The sequence below is a fragment of the Camellia sinensis genome, chromosome 1 (genome assembly GCF_055761805.1).
Source record: "Camellia sinensis isolate YWXY chromosome 1, ASM5576180v1, whole genome shotgun sequence".
Classification (NCBI taxonomy): Eukaryota; Viridiplantae; Streptophyta; class Magnoliopsida; order Ericales; family Theaceae; genus Camellia; species Camellia sinensis.
In genome coordinates this window covers 196,062,792-196,085,966 of record NC_138961.1, presented here as the reverse complement: position 1 = coordinate 196,085,966, position 23,175 = coordinate 196,062,792, and the positions used below count along the sequence as shown (strand labels likewise).

At 35.5% G+C, this 23,175-nt stretch overlaps 2 protein-coding genes across 7 annotated transcripts; one reads left to right on the top strand and one right to left on the bottom strand.

Moving 5' to 3' along the window:
* Window positions 1-238: 238 nt before the first annotated feature.
* On the top strand, window positions 239-11,078 carry LOC114301397 (protein S-acyltransferase 10-like). The gene is made up of 11 exons (XM_028246367.2): window positions 239-556; window positions 636-750; window positions 1,676-1,750; window positions 2,128-2,199; window positions 2,371-2,508; window positions 4,272-4,305; window positions 7,455-7,564; window positions 8,802-8,888; window positions 9,160-9,243; window positions 9,758-9,823; window positions 10,764-11,078. The coding sequence occupies exons 1-11, from the start codon at window positions 475-477 to the stop codon at window positions 10,942-10,944; spliced, it is 1,044 nt and encodes a 347-aa protein (XP_028102168.2). The 5' UTR covers window positions 239-474; the 3' UTR covers window positions 10,945-11,078.
* Window positions 11,079-12,222: 1,144 nt separating this feature from the next.
* Window positions 12,223-22,739, bottom strand: RNEE/G (RNAse E/G-like protein). Of its 6 annotated transcripts, none has more exons than XM_082923902.1 (15): window positions 22,475-22,686; window positions 21,364-21,568; window positions 20,838-21,057; window positions 19,432-20,750; window positions 19,017-19,334; window positions 18,819-18,860; window positions 17,266-17,390; window positions 16,196-16,274; window positions 15,998-16,038; window positions 15,589-15,736; window positions 14,873-14,945; window positions 14,410-14,522; window positions 14,059-14,178; window positions 13,541-13,696; window positions 12,223-12,760 (listed from the first exon to the last, which is right to left on the bottom strand). In XM_082923902.1, the coding sequence occupies exons 2-15, from the start codon at window positions 21,418-21,420 to the stop codon at window positions 12,581-12,583; spliced, it is 2,991 nt and encodes a 996-aa protein (XP_082780028.1). In that variant the 5' UTR covers window positions 21,421-21,568; window positions 22,475-22,686; the 3' UTR covers window positions 12,223-12,580. The 6 variants fall into 6 exon arrangements, with proteins under 6 accessions (XP_082780028.1, XP_082780040.1, XP_082780032.1 ...); XM_082923914.1 differs by having other exon boundaries at window positions 19,432-20,761; window positions 22,475-22,684; XM_082923906.1 differs by having other exon boundaries at window positions 19,432-20,648; window positions 22,475-22,606.
* Window positions 22,740-23,175: the final 436 nt, after the last annotated feature.

Genomic DNA, 23,175 nt, shown 5'->3' with positions numbered 1-23,175 from the left:
GAAAATTGACTATTTTAGTAGGTTAAAATTTTTGTGATTGTGAAAATAGTTGAATTTTTTTTATAGTTAGATGTGATGTTTGTGAGAGAAAAAGTGAAATGATTATAGATTTGATGTAATATTTTGTCTTATTAATTATTTTAATCTATTTTATCTTTTTGTGAATTTTAGCCTAAAAAGCTCAATTTTAGCCTTCGCCAAACAAGGCCTTAAGGATCCTCAAGCATTTTCCTAAACCAAAAACTATTCAGGTGTTGTGAAGAATTCGGTAACGAGATTCCGTGGAGCAGAAGTGAATTGCGTCTCTCTGTCTCACTATTCCCTTCTCTAGAGCTTTCTGTAGTGTGGTTTTGCTCACAGCTCTTCTTCTTCTTCTACAGTATCAGAAAACAACACAGTGTCTCGCGTTTTTGAAAACATTTTGCTTCGAAATTGTGAGATGCAGCAAGTGTTTTACGGTTCCAAGTAAGGTCGATGACAATGGCGGGTACACGCGTCACATGGAATTGCGCCTCCGACCGATGCTTCCACTTTTTCCCCTGTCTCTCCGATCCCGGTATTTCACTCTTTGTTTATTCATCAAGATGTACACTTTTGTATCTGCAATTTGATGTTTTTGGTTTGTGGGTTTCTAGCTCGGAGATCTTCTCTGTGTTTGAAATTGGCGTTGGTGTTGCTACATCTGATCTATGTCGGCATTCTCTTCATTTTCGATAAGGATTTGACAGACAAAACTAAGCGAGAACCATGGTATTCATTCACTCCCTCCCTCCCTCCCCCCTCTATTTTCTTTTTAACCTAAAATTTTGCATCTTTTGGGACTTGGGGAGGCAAAATCCTGTACTGAAACTGGGTCTAGCATAACATGTGGCTTCACTAACTTTGATTAATTGATAAGGAGTTTGTGATTGCTATGCTCCAAGAACGTAGATTTTCAATCCAACATTTGTGTGTTTATTTAATTTTGAGCTCTGTTTACCACTCAAAATTTGATTGTTTAATTTGTTTTATGGAAGATAAAATGTTAGTATAATGAGCTCATAACTCAGTTGGAAGTGAATAAGCGTCATTTGTGTTTCGTTATGTTGGCAAATGGACTGAATTTGGGTAATTGAAGTGGGAACTTACAAGTTGGGAAAAATGTCCAAATGTTATTAAAATCTATATACATCTCAAAAACAGCAAATTTACTTTTTTTCACGGACTATTACAGCTAAAGCCTCATGTTTTTAAGATGAACTATGAAATTAATGAAGGTTTTCCTAGCCTGTAAGGTTATACAGGAAACTTTGATGTGAGTTTTTTGAATTCAGCTGAGATCTGACTACTTATTTTTATGTTCCCTTTTTATCTTCCTTAATTTTTTTGTGTTGTACTGATACATCCAAAATTGTCATATTATACAAGATTCATATGCCAGTGCAGAAGCAAGGCAAGGTTTTTGATAATCAATCTGTTGAACTTGTCTAACATGAGTCCCATTTGATGTGTAAGCCTTCAGACATGATTCTGAACATCTTCCACGACTACGATAAAGACTTGGGAAAAATAATTTTCACTTTATTGAACATCGTAGTTATGTGCACAAATCCTCTCTTGATGACTGACTGGTTTGAATTGTTTTTAATTCTTAATGTTATTTCTCTCTCTCTCTCTCTCTCTCTCTCTCTCTCAGGTACACAGCAATATATTTATTGTTGTTTGTTGCTACATTGGCTCAATATTTCTTGACCTCTTGTTCCTCTCCTGGGTAAATGTCAATGAATTGCAATTATACTATTATTGCAAACATTTTCAGTATAGAAGTGCTTGCAGCGCATGAAAATATTAGGGTTAATTACACCAAAACCCGCTCAAGTATCAATGAATATCACTTTACCCACTCATTTATGAATCTATACATATTGTCCCCCCCAACTATAAAAATTGTGCAAATACACCCCATTTGGAGGGGGTGAAAGTGATACAATTTTATAGTTTAAGGGGTCAAAGTGTACGAGTTCATAGAAGAGGGGGGTAAAGTGATATTCATTGATAGTTGAGGGGTCTTGATGTAATTAACCCAAAATATTATCTCATTTTCTATCTAATATGATTGCTTTCTTTTTTTCAATTTTTTATTGTTAGCTATGTTCTTGATGCAATGAGGGCTGCTAATGAGACAGATGCCTTATTAAGAAAGACATTATTGACCTCAAAGTAAGCACTAGTTTCCATTTTCATTTTAAAATTAAAAGGTCTGCAGTAGATTCCTTTTCAGTTTCCTTAATTGAATATATGAGATTGTGGAAGATCGTATTACTTGAACTCCGTTGTTATCTAATTGCCATATTGTTTTACTTCTCTTAATTTTTAAATGATCAAGTAAAGACAACCTGCTTCAAGTAAAAATGGCAGCGTAGCTGTAACAGTGGGTGGGAATCAGTTGGGAAGAAATCTTTTAGGAAATAATGCAACAACTTGGACAAAGGTGGTGATGGAGATGTACCCGCCTGGATCATCTGTAAGGTAGGACTTGTACATTTTTTGTGTCTGTGTATCTTTATCCTGTACATGAAATCATGTCTGCAGGTCAACTGACATTAGCATCACAGAATAAACCAGTTGTTTGTGTTATGACTGATTTCAATTCAAGCTCATGGAATGCTGGAATACTATCTTAAAAACTAGAGGATGGATACTGGCAGAAAGGGAGAAGGATAGTATTTTTCAAAGCTTACTCAAAAATTTAAATTTTTTGTTGTCTGAGATGCAGGGGTGGAGGGAGGGGGGGTCAGAGGTGTCTCAGCCCCTCCAAACTTTTGAGAATCCCACTTTTATGTGAGGCCAAACCTCAAAAAAAATGTGTTCGCCTTGTCAAAAAATTTTGGTATTTCATGATGAAGAAGGTTGTTCGTAGAAGATATTAGGAAATGGGGGATGTGAAAATATTTTGGTGGAACCCAATGAAGTCTTATTTGGGGTTAGAATTGTAGGAAAAATATTGTATATGCTACACTTTTGACTCTCTAGACATACTTATAATGCCAAGAATTGCAGAATGTGCATATATAGCTTTATCTGGTTTTTAACTAAAAAGAGAAGCTAGCATTGATTGGACCGACTAATCCGAGGGACCAATCCCACCGACCACTTGCGGAGGTCCCAATTAGAGCCAGGGCTTTGCCTTGTATGGATTGCCCCCAAAAAATTGTTTGCATCTAGGAGGTTTTGAATTTGAGACCTTGAAGGGAGCACACCCCTAGGCCTCAGGCCTTGACCACTAGGCCAACCCCTTGAGGTTATGGGCTTAGAACAATTTTGTAGCCTTTTTCTTTAGTTGGATCTCCTGGGGATGGAGGAGTTACTCCCAACCTGGTTCAATTTCTAGATTTTGTTGATTTAGCTTTGTAATTTGTTCAACCTTCATCTCTGTCACATCCCCTCGGTGCCCTTTTTATAAAATTCTTCTTACTTACCAAAAAAATATATATACATGGATTTGAGGCGGAGGATGGAGATCATGGAAAAAATATAGGGGAGGTATATAAATCCATGTAGGATGTAAATCTCAATATGAAATGAAGAGAGAACTAAGGGGGTTTCTTGGTGAATGAGTTGAGTTGATGTGAAAGTAAACATGGCAGTGAAACTTTATATTGGTGAGATATTGTGTTTTGTATTAGGTTGCGTGGAGTGAGTTTGTTTTAATGGTAATTATCCCATCAATGTAGTGCTTTGTATGACATAGAACACTTGTTTAATTAGTCAATCAATATAGTATATATATGAAATGGAATATCTCTCACTAATAAAGTACTTGGTTTATTTGATGTACAGCAGTTACTTGACCAAATGTTATTGATAAAATTAGAAACGTAAGTACTTGTCAACTCATTTTGCAATCAACTTGGAACACTATTCTGTTGGCTATCTGATAAATCTAGTTCGACCATGTTAACATAGTAATTAACCAAATTGAGTGTTGAACAGTTGAAGTTTTGTGTCATTGTCAGATCTAAAAAATGCTGTCTTATATTCTTTCTCCTCCCATGCCCCACACTCTTTTCACCTTTAGGTTGAATGATGGTATTTGAAATCATGTTATGCAATATTGTAGTAAACTAACACTATTTTGAGTGCAAATTAATGAAATTGAATATGAATTTTAAAGAAGTGTCAACTTTTTTGTTTTACAATAAATTCATATGAACAATATAGCAAAAGTTCTCATAATCAGGTTACAGTTACATGCAGTTTTGAATGACTAAACTTCCTTTTGGTTTTTGCAGATCTTGGACTTGCACCTACTGTAATATTGTGCAGGTAGTTTTCTCAAGTTTGTAGCATTATTTCATTTATGACACCTGAATCTGCTATTATTAATTAATCTCCGAAATGCATAATCAATGTCACCAATGAAGATTGCTACAGTATCATTTCAACATGAGGGGAAAAAGGGGAAAACTGTATGATCCTATGAAGCACGGGTACGGGTACGGGTACGAGTACTGGTACTGGTACGATACGGGTACGTCGATACGGTAAATTCAAAAAAAGTAGGGTACGGGTACGGCTTGGTACGCTTGTAAAAAAATATTTATTTTTAATTTATAGTAATGTAAAATTAATTAAATGGTTTAATTTGTTAAGATTTAACCTATAATTAACATTTAATGCCAAAAGCAAATTTATAAATCAAAATTAAATGTCAATATATTTTACAAACCATAGTTTAATTTTAAAAACATGCTAAGTATAAAACTAAAAATAAAAAAGAAGTCTAGTTAAAGGGGTTTTATCTCTATACCAAACCAAACCAAACGAAGCCTTAAGTCCCATCAAATGGGGTCGGCTACATGAATCCTTCTTCTCCACGCGGCCCTATCAAAGGCCATTTCATTGGGCAAATTAAGTAGATTCATATCTCTATTTATAACGCTAGTCAACGTTAATCTAGGCATACCTCATCCCCTAACACTTCCATCTACCGTTACAGCATCGCATCTCTTCACTACTGCCTCTGTTGATCTCCGTTGAATATGACCAAACCATCTCAAACGATTCTCTCTCAACTTATCTTCTATCGGTGCTATTCCTACCCATTCCCGAATATACTCATTCCTAATCCTGTCCTGTCTAGTCTTACCACACATCCACCTTAGCATCCTCATCTCAGCCACACTCATCTTATCTACATGTTGTTTCTTAGTTGCCCAACACTCCGTCCCATACAACATAGCTGGTCTAATAGCCGTTCTATAAAACTTACCTTTGAGTCTAGTAGGTATTCGTTTATCGCACAATACCCCAGACGCACTTCTCCACTTACACCATCCCGCCTTAATCCTATGGGCCACATTTGCATCAATCTCTCCCGCTATTGTGATAATTGACCCTAAATAACGAAAATGTTCACTCTTAGGCAGTTCTTGGTTCTCAATCTTCACTTCTCCTCTGCTTTCATTGTTACTGTTACTAAATTTACACTCCATGTACTCTGTCTTAGTTCTGCTTATCCGAAATCCTTTAGATTCAAGAGCTTTTCTCCAGATCTCCAACTTTGTGTTAACTCCTTCTCTAGTCTCATCCACTAACACAATATCGTCTGCAAAAAGCATACACCATGGCATGCCATCCTGAATATTTATCGTCAACTCGTCCATAACTAAAGCAAAAAGATAAGGACTTAAGGTAGATCCTTGGTGTAACCCTACAGTGATAGGAAATTCATTTGTTTCTCCAGCTGGCGATCTAATAGTGGTCACCACCCCTTTATACATGTCCCTAATCACGTCAATGTAGCCTTTTGTCACCCCTTTCTTCTCTAACGCCCACCATATTATATCTCGGGGCACTCTGTCATATGCTTTCTCAAGGTCGATAAACACCATATGAATGTCTCTTTTCTTTTCTTTATACTTTTCTATTACTCTCCTCAAAAGATAGATCGCTTCCATTGTTGACCTACGAGGCATAAACCCAAATTGATTCTCTGACACCTCTGTTATGTCTCGCAATCGACGTTCCATCACCCTCTCCCACACTTTCATTATATGACACATTAGCTTAATTCCTCTATAGTTGTTACAATTCTGGATATCACCTTTATTCTTATAGATTGGCACTAAAATACTCTTCCTCCACTCATCTGGCATGTTCCTAGTCAACAAAATTTTACTAAACAACCTAGTCAACCAAGCAACTCCCTTTTTACCCAAACACTTCCAAGCTTCAATAGGGATATCATCAGGTCCTAAAGCCTTATTTGATTTCATCTTCTTAAGTGCAATCTCCACTTCAAAATTTCTAATCCTGCGATAGAACGTATAGTCTTGGTTTATCGTATTACTGATTATTTCTTCCCCTATTGTCGTACTTCCATGTTCCTCATTTAATAGTTTCTCAAAATAATTCTTCCATCTTTCCTTAATCTCATCGTCCTTCACTAATACCTTAGAATCCTCACTCTTGATGCACTTTACTTGATTAAAATCTCTTGTTTTCCTCTCCCGCATCTTAGCAAGTTTGTATACCATCTTCTCTCCCTCCTTACTATCTAGTCTAGTGTATAGGTCATCATAAACTTTCAACTTAATCTCTCTCACTATTTTCTTGACCTCCTTATTAGCCAATCTATAGCTCTATAGTAGAAGAAAATATTGTTTCAACTGAAGTACGGTACGGCTTGAGTATATAGTAGGTACGTGTGGGTACGCCAAAAATTAAGAAGAAAAAATTTGGGTACGTGTTTCGTATACCTGGTACGTATGCAGAAGTACCATACGAGGTACCATACGCCGGTAAGTACCCGGTACGGGTACGGCTTGTTTTTCGAAGTACCCATGCTTCATAGGTATGATCTAAGACCAATTTTCTTTCTTTCTTTCTTTCTTTCTTTATTTCATGGCATTGTGAGAGAATGAGAGGTATGCTTTTTCAGTATCTGTTGCCTATTGGCAAGCATGCACATTATTTTTGAAGAAACAAAGCAAAAGAAACACCTTGTTAACAGACTAGAAAAACTGGGGAATGAGAAATAACTCTACAGAGACCACTTCATGGGTCACACGTTATGCATTTGGGTGGTGATCAATGCTAATTAACACATATAAATTGTAACATTATTAATAAGAACATACTGTCACTGCAAGAGAAAAAAATTGCAAAATTTGATCCAATTCATCGCAATCGATTTGGACCCATTAATATCTTTGTCGTTTTGTGGAGTTTTGATACAATATGATATTGTTAGGAAAATTAATTTACAAGGCCAAAATATAAATTAGTTAACGACGGTCTTGAGAGATGACTTATGCAGGGTTTTTCCATTTAAAGATAGATGCATAAAGTTACTTAACGTTTTAAGTATAATTATGCGCGTGCTTCTACAAATTCCTTTGAAGCTGTTATGACAGTTTGCTAACATTTGAATTACTTCTGGTCATTGTTAATTCTGCATCTGTCGTCTGTAGCCCCCACGAACGAAGCATTGCCATGATTGTGACAAATGTGTTATTGAGTTTGATCATCATTGTGTTTGGCTTGGGACATGCATAGGCCAAGGCAACCATTGTCGATTTTGGTAAGTGTACATCCTTTTAGCTTGTTGTTTATTATTTATTGCTTACCGTTAATTACTCTCTCTAACCACCACCAGCAGGTGGTTGGGTAGTAAAGCGCTTGTACTTACTTGCTCAATGTTTGAGATTGAGTCGTGATTACCCCATGTTGCTGTGGGGAAGCCTTAGTGCTATATTCTCAGCTTACACAAGCTTACCCATCTTTTAGGTCAGAAAATGGAAAATAGTTAGTTTCTGTTTGCTTATATTACATTGATACTTTACTTATCAAAATATATAACATATATATGTGGTGGAAAAAGTTTAGTTATAAACCATGAATTATTGTCTTAGAATCCACGGGCTTTTTTTTTGGGGTCAGAACATTTGGTAAGCTCAATACATTAGCATGCCCTCTGGGAAGTAATTTATCAATATAAAATGATGTTTGCAAATCCAAAAAAGTATCAGTTGATGCATACTGAAAATTGGAGTCAACAATTATTAATTTCACTGTTTGTTTCTCTTATTTATGTACCCACAAAAAAGGTTAGTTTTTCTCATGAAGAGTCTTTTGTTGATCGTAAATTTTTGCCCCCTAAAGTTCAGTTTTACTTTTGTGGATGAAGTAACACATGGTTTGAATTCGATTCTCTTTCTGCTTAATTATTACTGAATTAATTGAAGTATCATTTTGTGCTTATCATTTACGGTGTCACATTAGTATGTTTACTGGAAGTAGGTATCTGGTTGATTCTAATGTGTGTGTGCGTACCTGTATGGATGGAATTATTTTCCAGTACAGAACAATATGGTTGGAATTGGATGCTTCAAATTATTTTGAAAAAATACTTGCTTAAAAAATAATTATTTCATACCTTAATTTTTCTTGTACAGTTCCTTGTTTGATAACTAATTTTTCTTGTACAGTTCCTTGTTTGATAACTACTTCCAAAAGAGAGGGAGGCTCTTATCTGGTGGCACAACTAGATAACTTACCTAAAAGTTACAGAACGAACTTATCTTAATTGCCACTATCATAGTTATGTTTTGATGTCTATTATTATTGTGGAGTTCTACATTTCAGTGTGTTCGGTATGTTGCAGAGACGGTTCTCTTTGAACTTTGTAATCGAACCAACAATAAAAATGAATAACAGGAGACATGCCCTCTTTCATTTTTGTTTTCATGCACTTTTAATTGCATTTTCTAAACCATTTCCTGATCAATAATGTTCCCTGTTTCTTTATATATATTCAGGTGGTACATATGTGAGGAAACAGCGTTGTGCCTTTGGACTGGCGTATTGTACATTACATATCTAGAGAATAATATATCAAAGACGTGGTATGCATCTTTCTAGGAGCTTTATATCAGTTTAGAAAATTTAACATGTTGCTTTGGTTAAATACCCCCAACAACCAAAAAAAAAAAAAAAAAAAAAGGAAAAAAAGAAAAAGAAAAAGAAAAAAGGAGCTAATGTGTTACAATTATGGCGAACTTTTTTGGTCAGCAGGAACTATGGCAATCTTTGTAATATCTTAGCTTGTTAAAACCCTCTTGTCATTTACATTTTTAACCAAAGCTAAGGTTAGATTCTGAAATGGATTATTTTCAGGTGGATAGATGTAATCATGATCTTGCTGTTGATTACTTTATCAATTTGGTTTATCTTTCTGGTCCTCCTCCTCCTTTTTCATAGGTAAGAATTATCATTTCCTTGAGGTTGTGACTCTTTTTCCCCTGGACATCATATTTTGATTTAATGTTATTCATTAGTGAAATTTTGCTTCAAATTGTTGTACCCATGGGAATCAGAATGTACGAGTATTTAATTCCATATTGCTTGGTGTTACTGAATTTTTGGTCTGTGTGCATGATAAATTTGTGGACTCTTGATAAAGGTAGCTATGTCAGTTCAGTTGATTTTACGAGGATGGTATTGCCATATTCAGGCATGCAATGTTTGTCTTGAATAAATGATAATATTGAATCTGTTCACAAAAGAAAATATAGCACTTTTGTGTGCATGTGTAATTGTTTGTGTTTGTGTGGTTGTATTATTTTCTCATGAATTTCTTTTCCTGGAATTAATTAAGGTGGGACCCCATAGTTTTTTGAAAGAACATTTTGTTGCTTTCATTAAACAATCATCAAATTCAGTGGGGAACCACCAAATTTCTCTAATTCTGATGCCTTTTTTATTTTTATGACAGCTATCTTGTGCTAACAAATCAAACTACATATGAACTTGTAAGACGACGGCGCATCCCATATCTAAGGTCAGTTTTTATTTTGATTTCAATTTACATTGTTAAAATAAGGGTAAGAAGTAAGAACTCATATTATCATGATGCGTGCATTTACTCATTAAGAAAAAAAAAAAAAAAATTGGAAATAAAAATCACAATATACCAGAACAATTCCCCAATTTGATCCAGAATGGAAAATGTAAAGAACAAATCTTTAGTCCACTGTTGTCAAATTGTAATTTTGCTAAAATAGTGAATCATGAATTATAAGATTAACTTTGCTTTGCATAATATATAAGTAAATGGTAAATATATATACCTATAAATCCACGTATGACAATATAATTAATTTCTCTTCTTTTTTTTTTTTTTTTTTTTTTTGTAAAAAGGACACTTGCATACATTATACAAACAGAACTGAATTGTGGTGAAATGCAATTGAATCGTGAAATTCACTCAAGTTAAGATTTAACAATATGAACCGAATTGTTTTGGTTGAAACTCATATCGAATTGTATGACTTGAATTGTTAATTGTGAGCAGCTTCTAATATCCATGCTTTAATCAAACCCCTTTCATTTGCTAAAGATGGCAAGGCTCAGATTGTAGGACAACCTGTTCAACAAATCTCATCTAATTTGACTAAGTAGTTGCTTTGGTGAACATGCCGGCCTTGTGCACTTGTGACACACCTTTCGAAGCACTTTCTAATGCGCACTTTAGTTTGAGAATGTGTCGTTCAGCTTCACGATAAGTAGTAAAGGAAATACAAAGAGAAAGGACGTGGAGTAGGTTAATATGTATGTATAGGTGCTTTAGTTTTAGAATGCGTCGTTCAGCCTCACGAGTCCAAGATGAGCTTGGGTAAGTAGTAAAAGAAATACAAAGAGAAAGTACATGGAGTAGATTAATGTGTGTTTGTATAGGTTTTTTGATCTATTTTGGTTAAAGCTTTTGCATTAATCTGCAGGGGGATCCCTGAAAGAGTGTATCCCTTCAGTAAAGGAGCATGCAGAAATTTGTACAACTTTTGCTCCCCAAGAAGCAGCAAATACAGTTTGGAGCCGCTGCCAACAGCACAGGAGATTGAAGCAAAGTCAAAACCTTACACGTGCATGGATGTTTTATCTTGTCGTTGCTGTTGTGTATAGTTTGCCTCGTTGTATTATCCATCAGCATTTCATATTTTTTTTATCCCTATAGTTTGTTGTGATCCTCTCATTGGAGTGTATGTATCCATGTGTTTGATTCATTTATCTGGAAGGCATCAAAAATATTTTGCTTCTGTTTGTGGGTTGCATAAGTTTATCCTTGAGAGGGTTTTTGATCTAACTGGTTTTTCATGTGCTTGGAATTCAGGGCATTTTCTGACTTCTGTGCTCCCAAATCATTCTGATTGTTTCAGTATACCCGACTATTGTCGAATTTTTATTTTGATCCCTGAATTCATTATTGTAAGAGTCAACTTTACCTTTTAAGTTAAATTTTAATGTCATATTTTTGTCCATTTGGCATCAATGAGCCTAATGAAGATTGACATATAAGCCGCGTGATAATTTTTTGGGAGCATATATGAATAATCAATCATCTTCTCGTCTTACTAGTACGAGAATTCTAAATATATCAATTTAATTTCCCTCCAGACCCACCACATGCATTGTAATCCTTAGAACTTAGTGAGAAACACGTGTGCATGTGGATTTAGAGGGGAATGTGGGAGCCTCTAATCCATCCCATAAAACTTATTCAACACCTCATTTCCCATATTTTTTTAATACAGTCAAATTACCAAGTGGACAAAATTCTGAAATTCATTTCACCTTCCTCTCCTTTCGGCTATCATTGGCACCAGCCCCCTTCGAACCTGTCCAACTCCCGCCACCGCACCCTAGCCCCTCGCGAACCTCTCCAACTCCCACTGCTACATCCTAGCCCCTCTCCACCCCCTTTGAACCTCTCCAACTCCCACTGCCACCCCTAGCCCATCACCGCCTGTTGCAACCACCCAACCTTGCCACCTGCCACCCACTCAAGAGGTGGCAAAGGTGAGCCAATAGTGAATGTGGCTAGGGTGGGCAGCTGGAGTAAGATTGGTATTAATTGGGGTGTTAACAAAAAAAAAAATAAATAAATAAATAATTGGGATGAAATGTCTTGAGAAATGAGATGCCCAGCCAATTTTTTGAGTGCATTTAGATGCACCTGTGAAATTTGTTGACTGTATTTAGAAGCTTCCCATTAGCATACATACATTTTTACCAAATCTCACTTTGATTCGTCTAGTTCTAATTGTATCCTCTAAAAAAGAAAAAAGAAAAAAGAAAAAAGAAAAAATTCATGTGTGGCTCTCACATGCTAGTTTTCTGTAGTTTCATTAACGCCTAACGTTTAGAATGATAACATTACAAGGTGTATCACATTGAAAGTGGTTCAATCAAAATAAAATATTTGATACAAATGCAGGATGCTAAATGTAATTTATCCGAGGGTAATTTTTCATACTGATACAATATAAGATGATTTGTTTAGCAGAAAGTAACAAAAAATAGGCAAAATCTCTCAGAGCAATCATGTTCTTCAACAGCCATTTTCCCCATATTTCATATCAAGGCTGTTAAAACATTTCTACTTTATACAAATTTTATTTGGTTTTCCGAAAAATGGGAGAAAATCGAATTATAACAAAAAAAAATGGCATAACGCCACCTCAACTAATTGGCCATGAGAAAGCAAAGGCCAACCTGTACTGTACAAATAAAAGAATGAAGCCAGCTGAACTCGGCACGTTCATTTCCTCCCAGTCTTCCATTTTTTGATAGGAAAAACAGTTACTTTTCTGCTGGGAGTGTAAGATCCAACCTCTGTTCGTCGTAACACGGAAATGGCAGGTTGATGCTGACTGTTGTAATCCTTTTCATCAGTCAATGGTTTCACCTCAAATGCACCCCTTGTAAAACCTCTAGCAACCTGAACAACAACCAAAGCTTGAAACAACATATGGCATGCAGTTGAATGTTAATTAATGACCTTGAACACATAAAACAACACCCCAACTGTAAGCCAGTGCATTTATTTTCACTTGCAAAATACTAACCAACTACCATCATACATAAAACAATGCTCTGATGTATACATCAATTTAGGTAGCAATGTGTATTCCGTGGAGTTACAGCTGAAAATGCACATACTTATTAGTTACACCTATGGAAGCATGGTGGAAACCATGTGTAGGTGTTTGTACTGTGTCTTATGGTTTTGTCATTTTGTAATAAATTGAGTGTGAGTGTGATAGCACATAAGTAAATAGTGTCGTGTGAATAATGTTTTGTCGTCTAGCGTTGGCTGATAGACAAACCCATATAATCTCCATACTAGTTATTGTAGTAGTTTGTCTGATAAGGCTCCCTCTTGCTTATACAAGGAGTTCGGGTGTATATTGTATCTTCATACTGGTACAGAGTAGTAAAAATTTATTTAATATATGATGCTTCCCTCTTTGTGATTATATCTCTTTCGTGGTTACAAATCTATATGAATTGGATAAAGGTCAATACCTTAATATGTTATCAATTTTCTCATATTTCACACAAAAGGAACTGGTAAAGTGATTCCCATGTTTAAGGAAAGGAAAATAAAATGTGCAAAGGCATATTGACCGTTAATTTGACTCTCTGAAGTGGGTTGCTGAAAAATAAGGCGACAGTGGTACTCAAATGATTCAACATGCATAAGTTGGATTGAACATACCTTCAAAAGAATCCAAACTTTAAGAGAGCTACTCAAGACTGCAAGTCTTGTTCTTTTCCCAGAAGTTAAGTAATTGCACATGTAGCGATCAACCCGCAGTATAAATCTTGGCCATGATTTAGGGTTTTCAGGGTCTGCTTTTTGGTTCATCATTGCCTGACACAAATGGATAATTATCAGTATCATAATGAAGCACTAGAGGCACAGAACTATGAATAAATAGGTAAGAGAAGTGAAGCGTGTTGCTGGGAGTCGTAAAATAACTTCAGAGAGAGAGAGAGAGAGAGAGAGGGAGGGAGGGAGGGTGAAACATTGGAATTCCAAGGAGGAATTCAGAAACAAAGTTTCAAATACAAAAATGCCTTTCAAAGTGCAATAGAACAGTAAATTCAGAATAAGTTCCCTTTCATCAACAACAATCATGATCAATCAACAGTTTATAAGTTGTTGACCTTCATATTTCAAAGTCATATAACAAATGAAGTGATAAATTCCTTGAAACCAGAGAAATTACTCACAAGCAGCCGGCAAATTTCATGCTCGATTTTGGAAAATGAGGTCTCCAAAGCTTCCACTCTTCCAGTAGCATGACAGCAATTGCATGGTTCACTAATCATAAATGTCACACTAGGTCTAACCTGTCAAGTATGGTGGCAACAGCTTGTTACGAAAGGTAAACGTTGCTATGTAGTCAGCTATCATGGTACAACAGTTATACATTTCACTTTGGTGATATATTACAAAAGCTAACTACAGATGCATACCCACCTTTAATCAACATCTTGCAATGAAAATATTCATATTACTGTGTTCAGAACTACCTGAAAATTAACACCAAGAGAAAGAATTTTGAGAAACAAACAACATACCCTCTTTCTGGTGATTTCCATAAGGCCATGCCTAGACAATTCAGAGACTTTCACAGTTGATCGATCTCTCTCCACAGCCTTTTTAACTTCTTCATATACCAGTCTCTTATTCACTGGAAGATGAGATTGGTGTCAGAAGAACAAATTAACACACAAAACCTACTTGAACCTAAATTTTAGTTTCCTTTATGTTTATTTCAATACCCATTTCTTTAATTATAAAAATTAGAATTTAGAAGGCACAGAATACACAGATGGAAAATAGAATTATATCCAGAAAAATGGTAATTGGAACCCAGTTCCACTGTAAACCAGGAAAATCAAAACAAGGAATATCAATTTTCCTTTTTATGTGTATATGTTAATGTTACACATCATGATCGAAGAAAAACCATACGTTGAAGCAGCAGGCATTTAGCAATATTGAGAGAGAGAGAGAGAGAGAGAGAGAGAGATTTCTTACCATCATCCACCATATCAATGAAATCTACCACAATAATGCCACCAATATCTCTCAGCCGTAATTCTCTAGCAATCTGAAAAAGTTAATTTTGTTAGTGAATCATTTGAGTGACCCACAAGCACCACAAAAAACTACAAATCTATTCATAGAATTACTCCATGACAAGGATGATAGTAACAGCAGCAGCCTAAAGTAATGAAATAAAACATGGCTGAACGAAGCTGTCAGTGTGGTATGGTGTCCTTTCAAGGATTGGTGTGTTCTATTCTCCAATATGGTGAGAAAATCTAAAACACAGTTTCCATAGAAACATCAAGATTCACAACAAAGTCCTCATTTCCAACTATTCAAAATCTCATAAAAATTGTTTGAATACCCCATAAGCATCTTACTTCTGAAATATTCACTGGAACTTTTACTAAATGGGTTGATTTACATGAATAAGCTAGTACTCAAATTGGCAAAATCTGCTTAAAATGATCTAAGTGGGGAAACCTAACATTTTTTTTTTACTACAAAATATTTAATATGGTCAGTGGAAGGTAGTTTTAGAATTAGATTCAAGTATTAAAATTTTTTAATTTCAAAATTCAGTTACTTAAGATTTTCAGCACTATTAAATAAGCTACTTTGTTTTGTTAAACAACCCCATATTCTTAATCAATGGAAAATTTACCACAAATATAAATGGGTGATATAATTTAGTTTCTACATACTTGTTTGGCAGCGGCAAGGTTGACATCGAGAATGGCTTTCTCTTGTGATGTTCCCTGACCAAGCATGCATTGTCCACCATTCACATCAATAGAGACTAATGCCTCAGTTTGCTCAATCACAAGATAACCTCCATTAGCAAGAGAAACCCTGAAATAAAAGAAATGTGATCTGCTCAGCACTAAAGAGTCAAAGATCTTAAATTCAACATCTCAGTTTAGCAAGAACAAAGACGAATTTTGGGCAATGATTAAATCGGATTTAAAAGAATATTGCATAGGCCAAGGAAAACAAAAATAAGTCAATCTTCTGTTTTAAGTATGAGATATAAACTTAATACTCAACTGACACTGAAGGATGTCCAAGTTGGGCCTACCCTATTGAGATTTCATTAATTTATCAGGCTCTTACCTCCAAGATCTTTTCTTGGTTTTCTTCATTTGGTGAATAGCCTAGCGTTATACAAAGAAGCCAAAACTTTTGAGCAAAACCATATGAATACAAAGTGTAAACAAAACAAAAACAGTATAAACATTACACTATGAGAGCATGGGACCTTTACAAAAGAGCGACACTCCTAAAGCTGTAGGAGGATGCCCAAGAAAAAACCTGCAAGTACGTTGAGGCTGTTTTGGAATGTTCAACAACATGCAATACTTGTCTTGCAATGTTTAACAACCTTCTGACGCTGCACCAGTAAGGAGTAATATGATTTAAGGGTGTCATTACACAATAATTTTTGTATTCATTGATCCATTTTTACATTCTTACTTTCTTACCAAAACAAGAAAAAGAAAAAAGAGTAACAAGATTTTAGAGTGTAATGCGGGGAGAGAAGAATAGCATGAAGGTCATAGGGTGAGGCACTGATAATGCATCTAACGTTAGCAGTAGGATTGTCAAACAGAATTCCTGCAACCACACCAAACAGCTTTGAATTAAGCCATTTCAGAGTTGATTGATATTCATTTTTTTTTTTTCTGTTTCTATTGGGGGAGTGAAGGAATTTATTACTTGGTTTTCCTTGTTGCATTAAATTTTATCCTCCCTCGTCTTTTCTTGTCGTGCTGCTGACGACTCATTTTATGTTTGAATTTCTAATGCAAGTTATCCCCTTTTAAAAAAATACAAAGTGTTTTAGGTAATTGACAAATAAGAAAAAGTGTTTGAGGGGTATTTTAACTTGATAAGAAATTCACTTCAAATATATCCAAGTAGTGATTGAAATGCTAATTGAAATGCTACAAGCCTACAGCAAAAATCTTTAAGCCTGTAGTTTTGAGCACTTGATATTTATATTAACTTTTTTTAACTAAATTATATTTATTTGTTTACATATTTATTTATTTCTAATCAACTAAAATAAAGACTGAACCCTTGACCTCATTACTTCCTTTTAGATATCATGCCAGCTCTTTTCACACTGCTGAAATAGCTTTCGCAGCTTAAGTAGATTACATCTATGCTCTCAATATAGCAACCATGACCACATCTATATTAGATCATGCATTCATAAGTACATTCATTCAAATGAACTTAGCAGTAATAATCATTTTCATTAACAAATAAATTTTTTCCATAATAGGCATGATGCATTATAACTAATAGATAATAGCTATCTTGCAGTGCAACTCAAAGCAACAAATGAAAAAGAAAAGCAATACTTTGCTGTTTCTAACCTTTTACTGAGCATGTTGCTTATCTCTTCCTCGATATTATATTCATCAAAAAGGGGAGTTCTTTTGTTGTATAACTCAATTCGATCACAAAGATCAGGAGCTATTTCTTGAAGATAGTTGGTAACCTGAAGATATAACATGGCATAAGTTAACATTTTGTCATTGGCAGTGGAAAAAAATTTAATTCATAAATGCAAGTTTGATCTGTCTGATTCTTTACCCAATGTGTAAAAAAGGTCGTCCCCTTTCATAGACTTAATGCATTATTTAACTGGTGTTTACTGCATAACTACACATAACGATTACCACCTTCCATTTGCTTGTAAACTGAACAATTAATAATATTTATCTTCTCAATCCTCAATATTGCAAGGCCAACATTATTAGGCCAGCTGTTATCCATTACAAGATGTCTTCTCAGTGGAAAAATCCAACCAGTGAATCAAAGACGAGTTATTGTGAAAACCTAACAGGAACTTGGGATGAGTTGCCACTCCCTACACTTCCTGAATACAAACTGAACATGCTACTAAGTTTGGGAATTACTACAAATTGTTCATTTAATCAAATTGAAAGCTCAGACCAAGCACCTAGAAAGAAAGTTAGTTTGATAAACATGATACTTTGGCAAGCCTAAGCATCTAGAATAGATTTTACTGCAACATTGACTGTACATTTGTTGGGAAAAAATTAAGATCATGGACTAATATTTTAGAAGCAACAACAAATTGATTCTGAGCCAGTTCACCTCCAGAGTGGATTCAAAGTGGTTTTGACTACGTCACGCTATGTTACATGGACTCTTCAAATTAAATCAAATACCCGTGTCGGACACCCGACACTCGGACAAGGGTATGGGATATGTGTCGGATACTTTTCAACGGATACTTCTTATATAATTGTATATAACACTATTATTATATGTATATATTGTTATATAATTGCTATAAATGTCATTTTGACACTATAAGTTACATATAATACCATTTTATCTCACATATTAGATTAAAAATATAAAAATATGACATTTTTTTGCCGAGTCCGCGTATCCTTAAATTTATGATTTGATGAGTCCGACCTCTAGATACATACCCGCACCCGACACCCGTATCCGAGTCCATGTAACATAGACGTCACGTTGAGCTTCCATATTCATCCTTCAGCATGACAATTGATCATATCAATCCAAAATCTAGTTGACAATAGTGTAATATTTTTAGCCATTTTGTGGTTGGAATTTGTACTTAACCTATGTTGGTTTGTCTGCATTCAATACATGTGCAGCAGCTAGCCTATAACCACAAACGAAAGAGGAAAGAAACAAAAGAGAACAAATTTACAGTCATTGTATGCTCACTGATTTTAATCACTTTTCTACCCTAGATTTCTTCGATGTGGCACTCTTGACCATCCCTAATTGCAACATTGCTCATGTACAATTGGTGGGAAGAAAGACCTAATACTTTCTCTGAGCACGCTGAAATCTGAAGACAAACAATTCTTTCCTGATTAAACAGTAACTTCATTCCCCTGATGTTTGACAAAGGTCATACCTCGTGATATGTCCTTGGAGAATCAACGACCATGCTCTTAACCTGAAGGAAAGCCATATTAAAGACAAAAACAAATTGAATCACATTCAATAACACAATTAAGGAAATCTACTGTTTGAAACTCCTAATTTGGAAAGAAAAAAAAATGTTAGGTGGCATGGTTTAACAAAAGACTGGTTAACTAGAGAATGTGTTCACCTTCTCGTTGAAATAATCCTGGGCGACAGATAGTGTTTGACCCATTGCCCTGTGCAACAAAAATGGAATTGCCCCTTCCACACCTTCATCTGCAGCAAGGGCAGCAGATTTTGCATTCTCCATTATATCTTTCCAAGTTGAAAGCAAGCCTTCCAAGTCCTTCTGCAATTCATCCAAGGAACGACCAGCAGCAACAGTCCTTACAGTCAGACCAAAACCTTGAGGTTGCAAAGTTTTTGCAATGACTCTCAAGCGTGTGCGTTCAACACCAGAAATTTTCTTTGAAATCCCAATTCTATTGCAACGAGTACTCAAGACCTGAGAGCCAGAGGATGGTCAAAACAAATCGATGGGTTCTGATCAACAAGAAAGACAAACAAGACGGTAAGAATTGAGAGTAACGAAAAAGAAATACCCAGAATCTGCTCCTTAATTTTGGATAAGCAGTCAGTGTGGGGCCCTTTGTACCTAATCCTTCTTTAACGACTTGTGCAACGATTTTAGTGCCTTTTCGAACTTGGCCCCACTTGTTTTCATCTGCACTTGCTTCCTTATGAACTTTTTTCACATCATGGAGATGAGAAGGTAGTGAATTGTCAGAACATCCTTCCACATTGCGCACATCCCCATCTAACTGATCTAAATGGCCATCAAAATCAGCTTCGACCTCACCATGACCAAGTAGACTACCATTAACATTTTCCTTAAGATCTTCTTGAATATCAATGTCCTCATCAATGTCATCCTCCACATACTCATCGTGCAAGTATTCCACTAAATCACCATCAATTTCATCATCATCAATCTCATCTGTCACTTCAACATCATGTGAATTGTTTTGAATCTCATCAGCACCTGGCTGCTCATCAGGTATGGCAAATGCAGAGCCATTTACTTGTTTTTCCTTTTTACAACGACGAAACGGAGGGAATATGAATGGTTCCCTACTATGCTTTATGTCCATAAGAGAGGGTCTTGGACTCCCAATATTTACAAATGCACCACCCATATGGGGAACAAATTTTGTAACTACGCCAAGATATACACTATCGCAATGCACATTATTTTTAACGGGTTCCAGTAATAACTCAACCAATTTTCCATCTTCCAACAGAGCAATCCTTTGCATGGTACATATAGAAGAGTTAATCAATATAACCGTAGAAACAAAATCCTCATGAGAAATTGCTTTACTCTCTTCTGCAGTCAATAAATTTTCTGTGACTTGGTGATGCTGATCATAAAATTTGGCGTGAGTTTCCTCATCTTTAACAGATTCTTTATCGGAAACCACCTTGGCATTAGACTCAAATAGCCAAGGCTCCTCAACAGGCTGGTCCCACTCACAGAAAGTTCTGCAAGGACCATATACATTATCAATAGAACTTAATGAATCCTCACCTTTAGAGTAGGGTTGAACCTTTGATACGGACTGATCAAAGGACTCTGTCTCTAAAGAGTCACTATTATCGTGCTGTAAAACCCTGTCTTCATCTGTCAAACCAATGGAAGCATTCGAGTGTGCAGCATAATGAGAGAGGAGACAAGAGTGGAGTAGCCAGGGCTCCTCAACAGGTTGGTCTCTATCAGAGAATGCTCTATCAATATCCGAGCCCTCATAAATTGCAGTATCTGTATCCTTAGTGTATAATTCAGAATTGACTGTGAGATCACTTAAAAATTGCTTCGACACCAAAGAATCACTTCTAAAGCATTTCAGAATCTTGTCATTATCTGTCAAACCACTGGAAGTATTTGAGTGTTAAGAAACATATCAAGAAAGGACCTTAATACAAAGAAATGCTGTCACAAAAATAATACCTCTGGCTGGAGGTGATACAAAAGGTCCCAGCCCATAAGCTGGAGACCTTTTGGCATGAAATCTCATCCATGAATCCATCACCATGATTTTTCTATATTGCTTTCCAGGTAGAGGTATTGAAACAGAAAATTCAGGCCTGAGTCTCCGAAGTGTATCACACGAAGGTGACATATCTCCCTTTATGAAACGATTACACTTGAAATTCCCCCAATGACGTATCTGCCGAGACCATTAAGTCAATAGGTCAGTAGCTACATGATAAATTAAATTAACTTAATCCCAATAGTAAATGATAAATTACATTATCTTAATCCCAGTAGCTACATGTATTTCCATCTCAAATAATATAAATGAGCTTTAGTCTACTCTCTCTTCAATAAAATTAAATGTATATATATTGATGGAAAACAATTTTCAAAATCACTTACTCAATTGACTGATAATGACCTGTTCTACTGTCAATCCAACCACATTTCAAGAATTATCAATATAAACATTTGCTTATCTACAGCTGGATGATATTACCTTGACTTCTGAATTCCATAAGTTAGCATGGTCTGTTGGAGACATGAGAACAGCCATCTCAGAGCCTATCTTATAAGAATATTGATACAAAGAAGCCAACCATCAGCAGGATCAACTTCTCTAGCCCCACGTATTCAACATAATTCTTTTTGGATAGCAGTCAAGTCAACAGAGAAGTGACGAAGTGCCAAATCCATTAGCCATTCTATGTAAGAGAACAAAATTTCTGAGTATATAGTGTAAAACACTAACATCTACACCCCAAAAAATTATAATAATGATAATAGTAGGGGAAATGCTACAATGTGTGCACATTGTAAGAAAAGTTAGATTTTTGTGACAAAAGTTACGGTTTTTGGGATGGAAGTGACTATTTTTGGGATGAAAGTTACGATTGGTGAAGTTATGATGTGCACCGTAAAAGTAATGTTTTTTGTGAGAAGCAAAAAATTATAAAAAAAAAATAGAGTTATTTTTTGTGATAAGTTACACATTTTGTGATAAAATCATAAATTTTACATAAGGTGATAAAAAGTTATTCATTTTGTGATAAAAATCATACCATATGCACCGTTTTTGGGGTGCACATAGTAGCCTTTCCCTAATAGTAGACATCCAAAAAGAATAAAAGTAAATATCAAATAGACAAAGGAAAGCTTTTTCACGAAACAGGTCAAATGGTGTCAAAGTTAAGAGCGCAATTCCAATGCGTGGTATCTTTTGCATTATTATAGCCTACTTAATTCGTTGTAATACCGTTTTGATTGAAATGGGTGAAGAGAATTGTATTGGGTATTATCTTTTTCTACAAAAACTGAAGTTATTGAAAAATAAAAATAAAAAGGTACAAGCAATAACACAAACACATGGTGTTCAATGACAGCGCTGAACACAAAAGGCATTCCAGCAATTACTGTGCAGAACCTAAACATTCTATCAATAACCCAAATCAATTAAAAGTAAAAGGGGTAAAGTTATCAAGGCCAATTCATTACATGAAATAACACAAACTTCACAAAGTGCAATCAAACAGAGTGACAGAGAATGGTTAGGAAATCAGAGTCGGGGAAAAAATTCTTTGTTTGTGGTAATAGAAACAGAGGAAGAGTACCTGTTGGAGCTGCGAGAATGGTTACGAGTGTGGTATTAAAGTGCTCTCAATTTACGTCTCCGTACTCCATAGAAGCTAGCTCTACGAGGAAAGTCGAAAGATAAGGAAGACATATATATATATATATATATATATACGGGATTAATCTTTACGAAGGGCGGTTTTGCTGCTGTTGGCCACCGTGCGGTTGGGTACTGTGACTAATTACAAAAGAATACCACAATACAAATTTACAAATCTTATCCCCAAAAATAAAATAAAAAAAAATAAGGGGGATATAATATGCCACTGGCCCTTTAAAAAAATTAATTACAAACTACCGCCAACAAGTTGGCCTGGTGGATGTAATTTGGAACCTAGAGATATGCTTTCCAGTGGGTTGACCTAATGGGTGTAATTTGGAATTTAAAGATATACTCCATCTAGGTTTCAAGTTTAACTCCAATGAGGAGCAATCCGCTCCTTGAGACCACATCTACAGATTCTACCCGAGATTTGTCAGATCCACGTGGAAATAACGCTTTGTGTGTATTTCGGGATTAGTCGAGATGCACGTAAACTGGTCCAGACACTCAGTTATCAAAAAATTAATTACAAACTCATAATAAAATTTATGATTTTATCTTTTAATATTTATAAAGTTTACTACTAATTTGAAAATATTTTTCTATATATATATACTGCAATGAAATTATCCCAAA

What these genes read in the sequence shown, in the direction of transcription:
- LOC114301397 (XM_028246367.2), top strand. Translation starts at nt 475, where the DNA reads ATGACAATGGCGGGTACACGCGTCACATGGAATTGCGCCTCCGACCGA. An exon ending in AATAATATATCAAAGACGTG is followed by an intron (nt 8,889 to 9,159) that starts GTATGCATCTTT and finishes GATTATTTTCAG; the next exon opens with GTGGATAGATGTAATCATGA. An exon ending in CGGCGCATCCCATATCTAAG is followed by an intron (nt 9,824 to 10,763) that starts GTCAGTTTTTAT and finishes ATTAATCTGCAG; the next exon opens with GGGGATCCCTGAAAGAGTGT.
- RNEE/G (XM_082923902.1), bottom strand. Translation starts at nt 21,420, where the DNA reads ATGGCTGTTCTCATGTCTCCAACAGACCATGCTAACTTATGGAATTCA. An exon ending in TGTATCACCTCCAGCCAGAG is followed by an intron (nt 20,751 to 20,837) that starts GTATTATTTTTG and finishes GTGGTTTGACAG; the next exon opens with ATAATGACAAGATTCTGAAA. An exon ending in AAGTTTGGATTCTTTTGAAG is followed by an intron (nt 12,761 to 13,540) that starts GTATGTTCAATC and finishes GTTGTTGTTCAG; the next exon opens with GTTGCTAGAGGTTTTACAAG.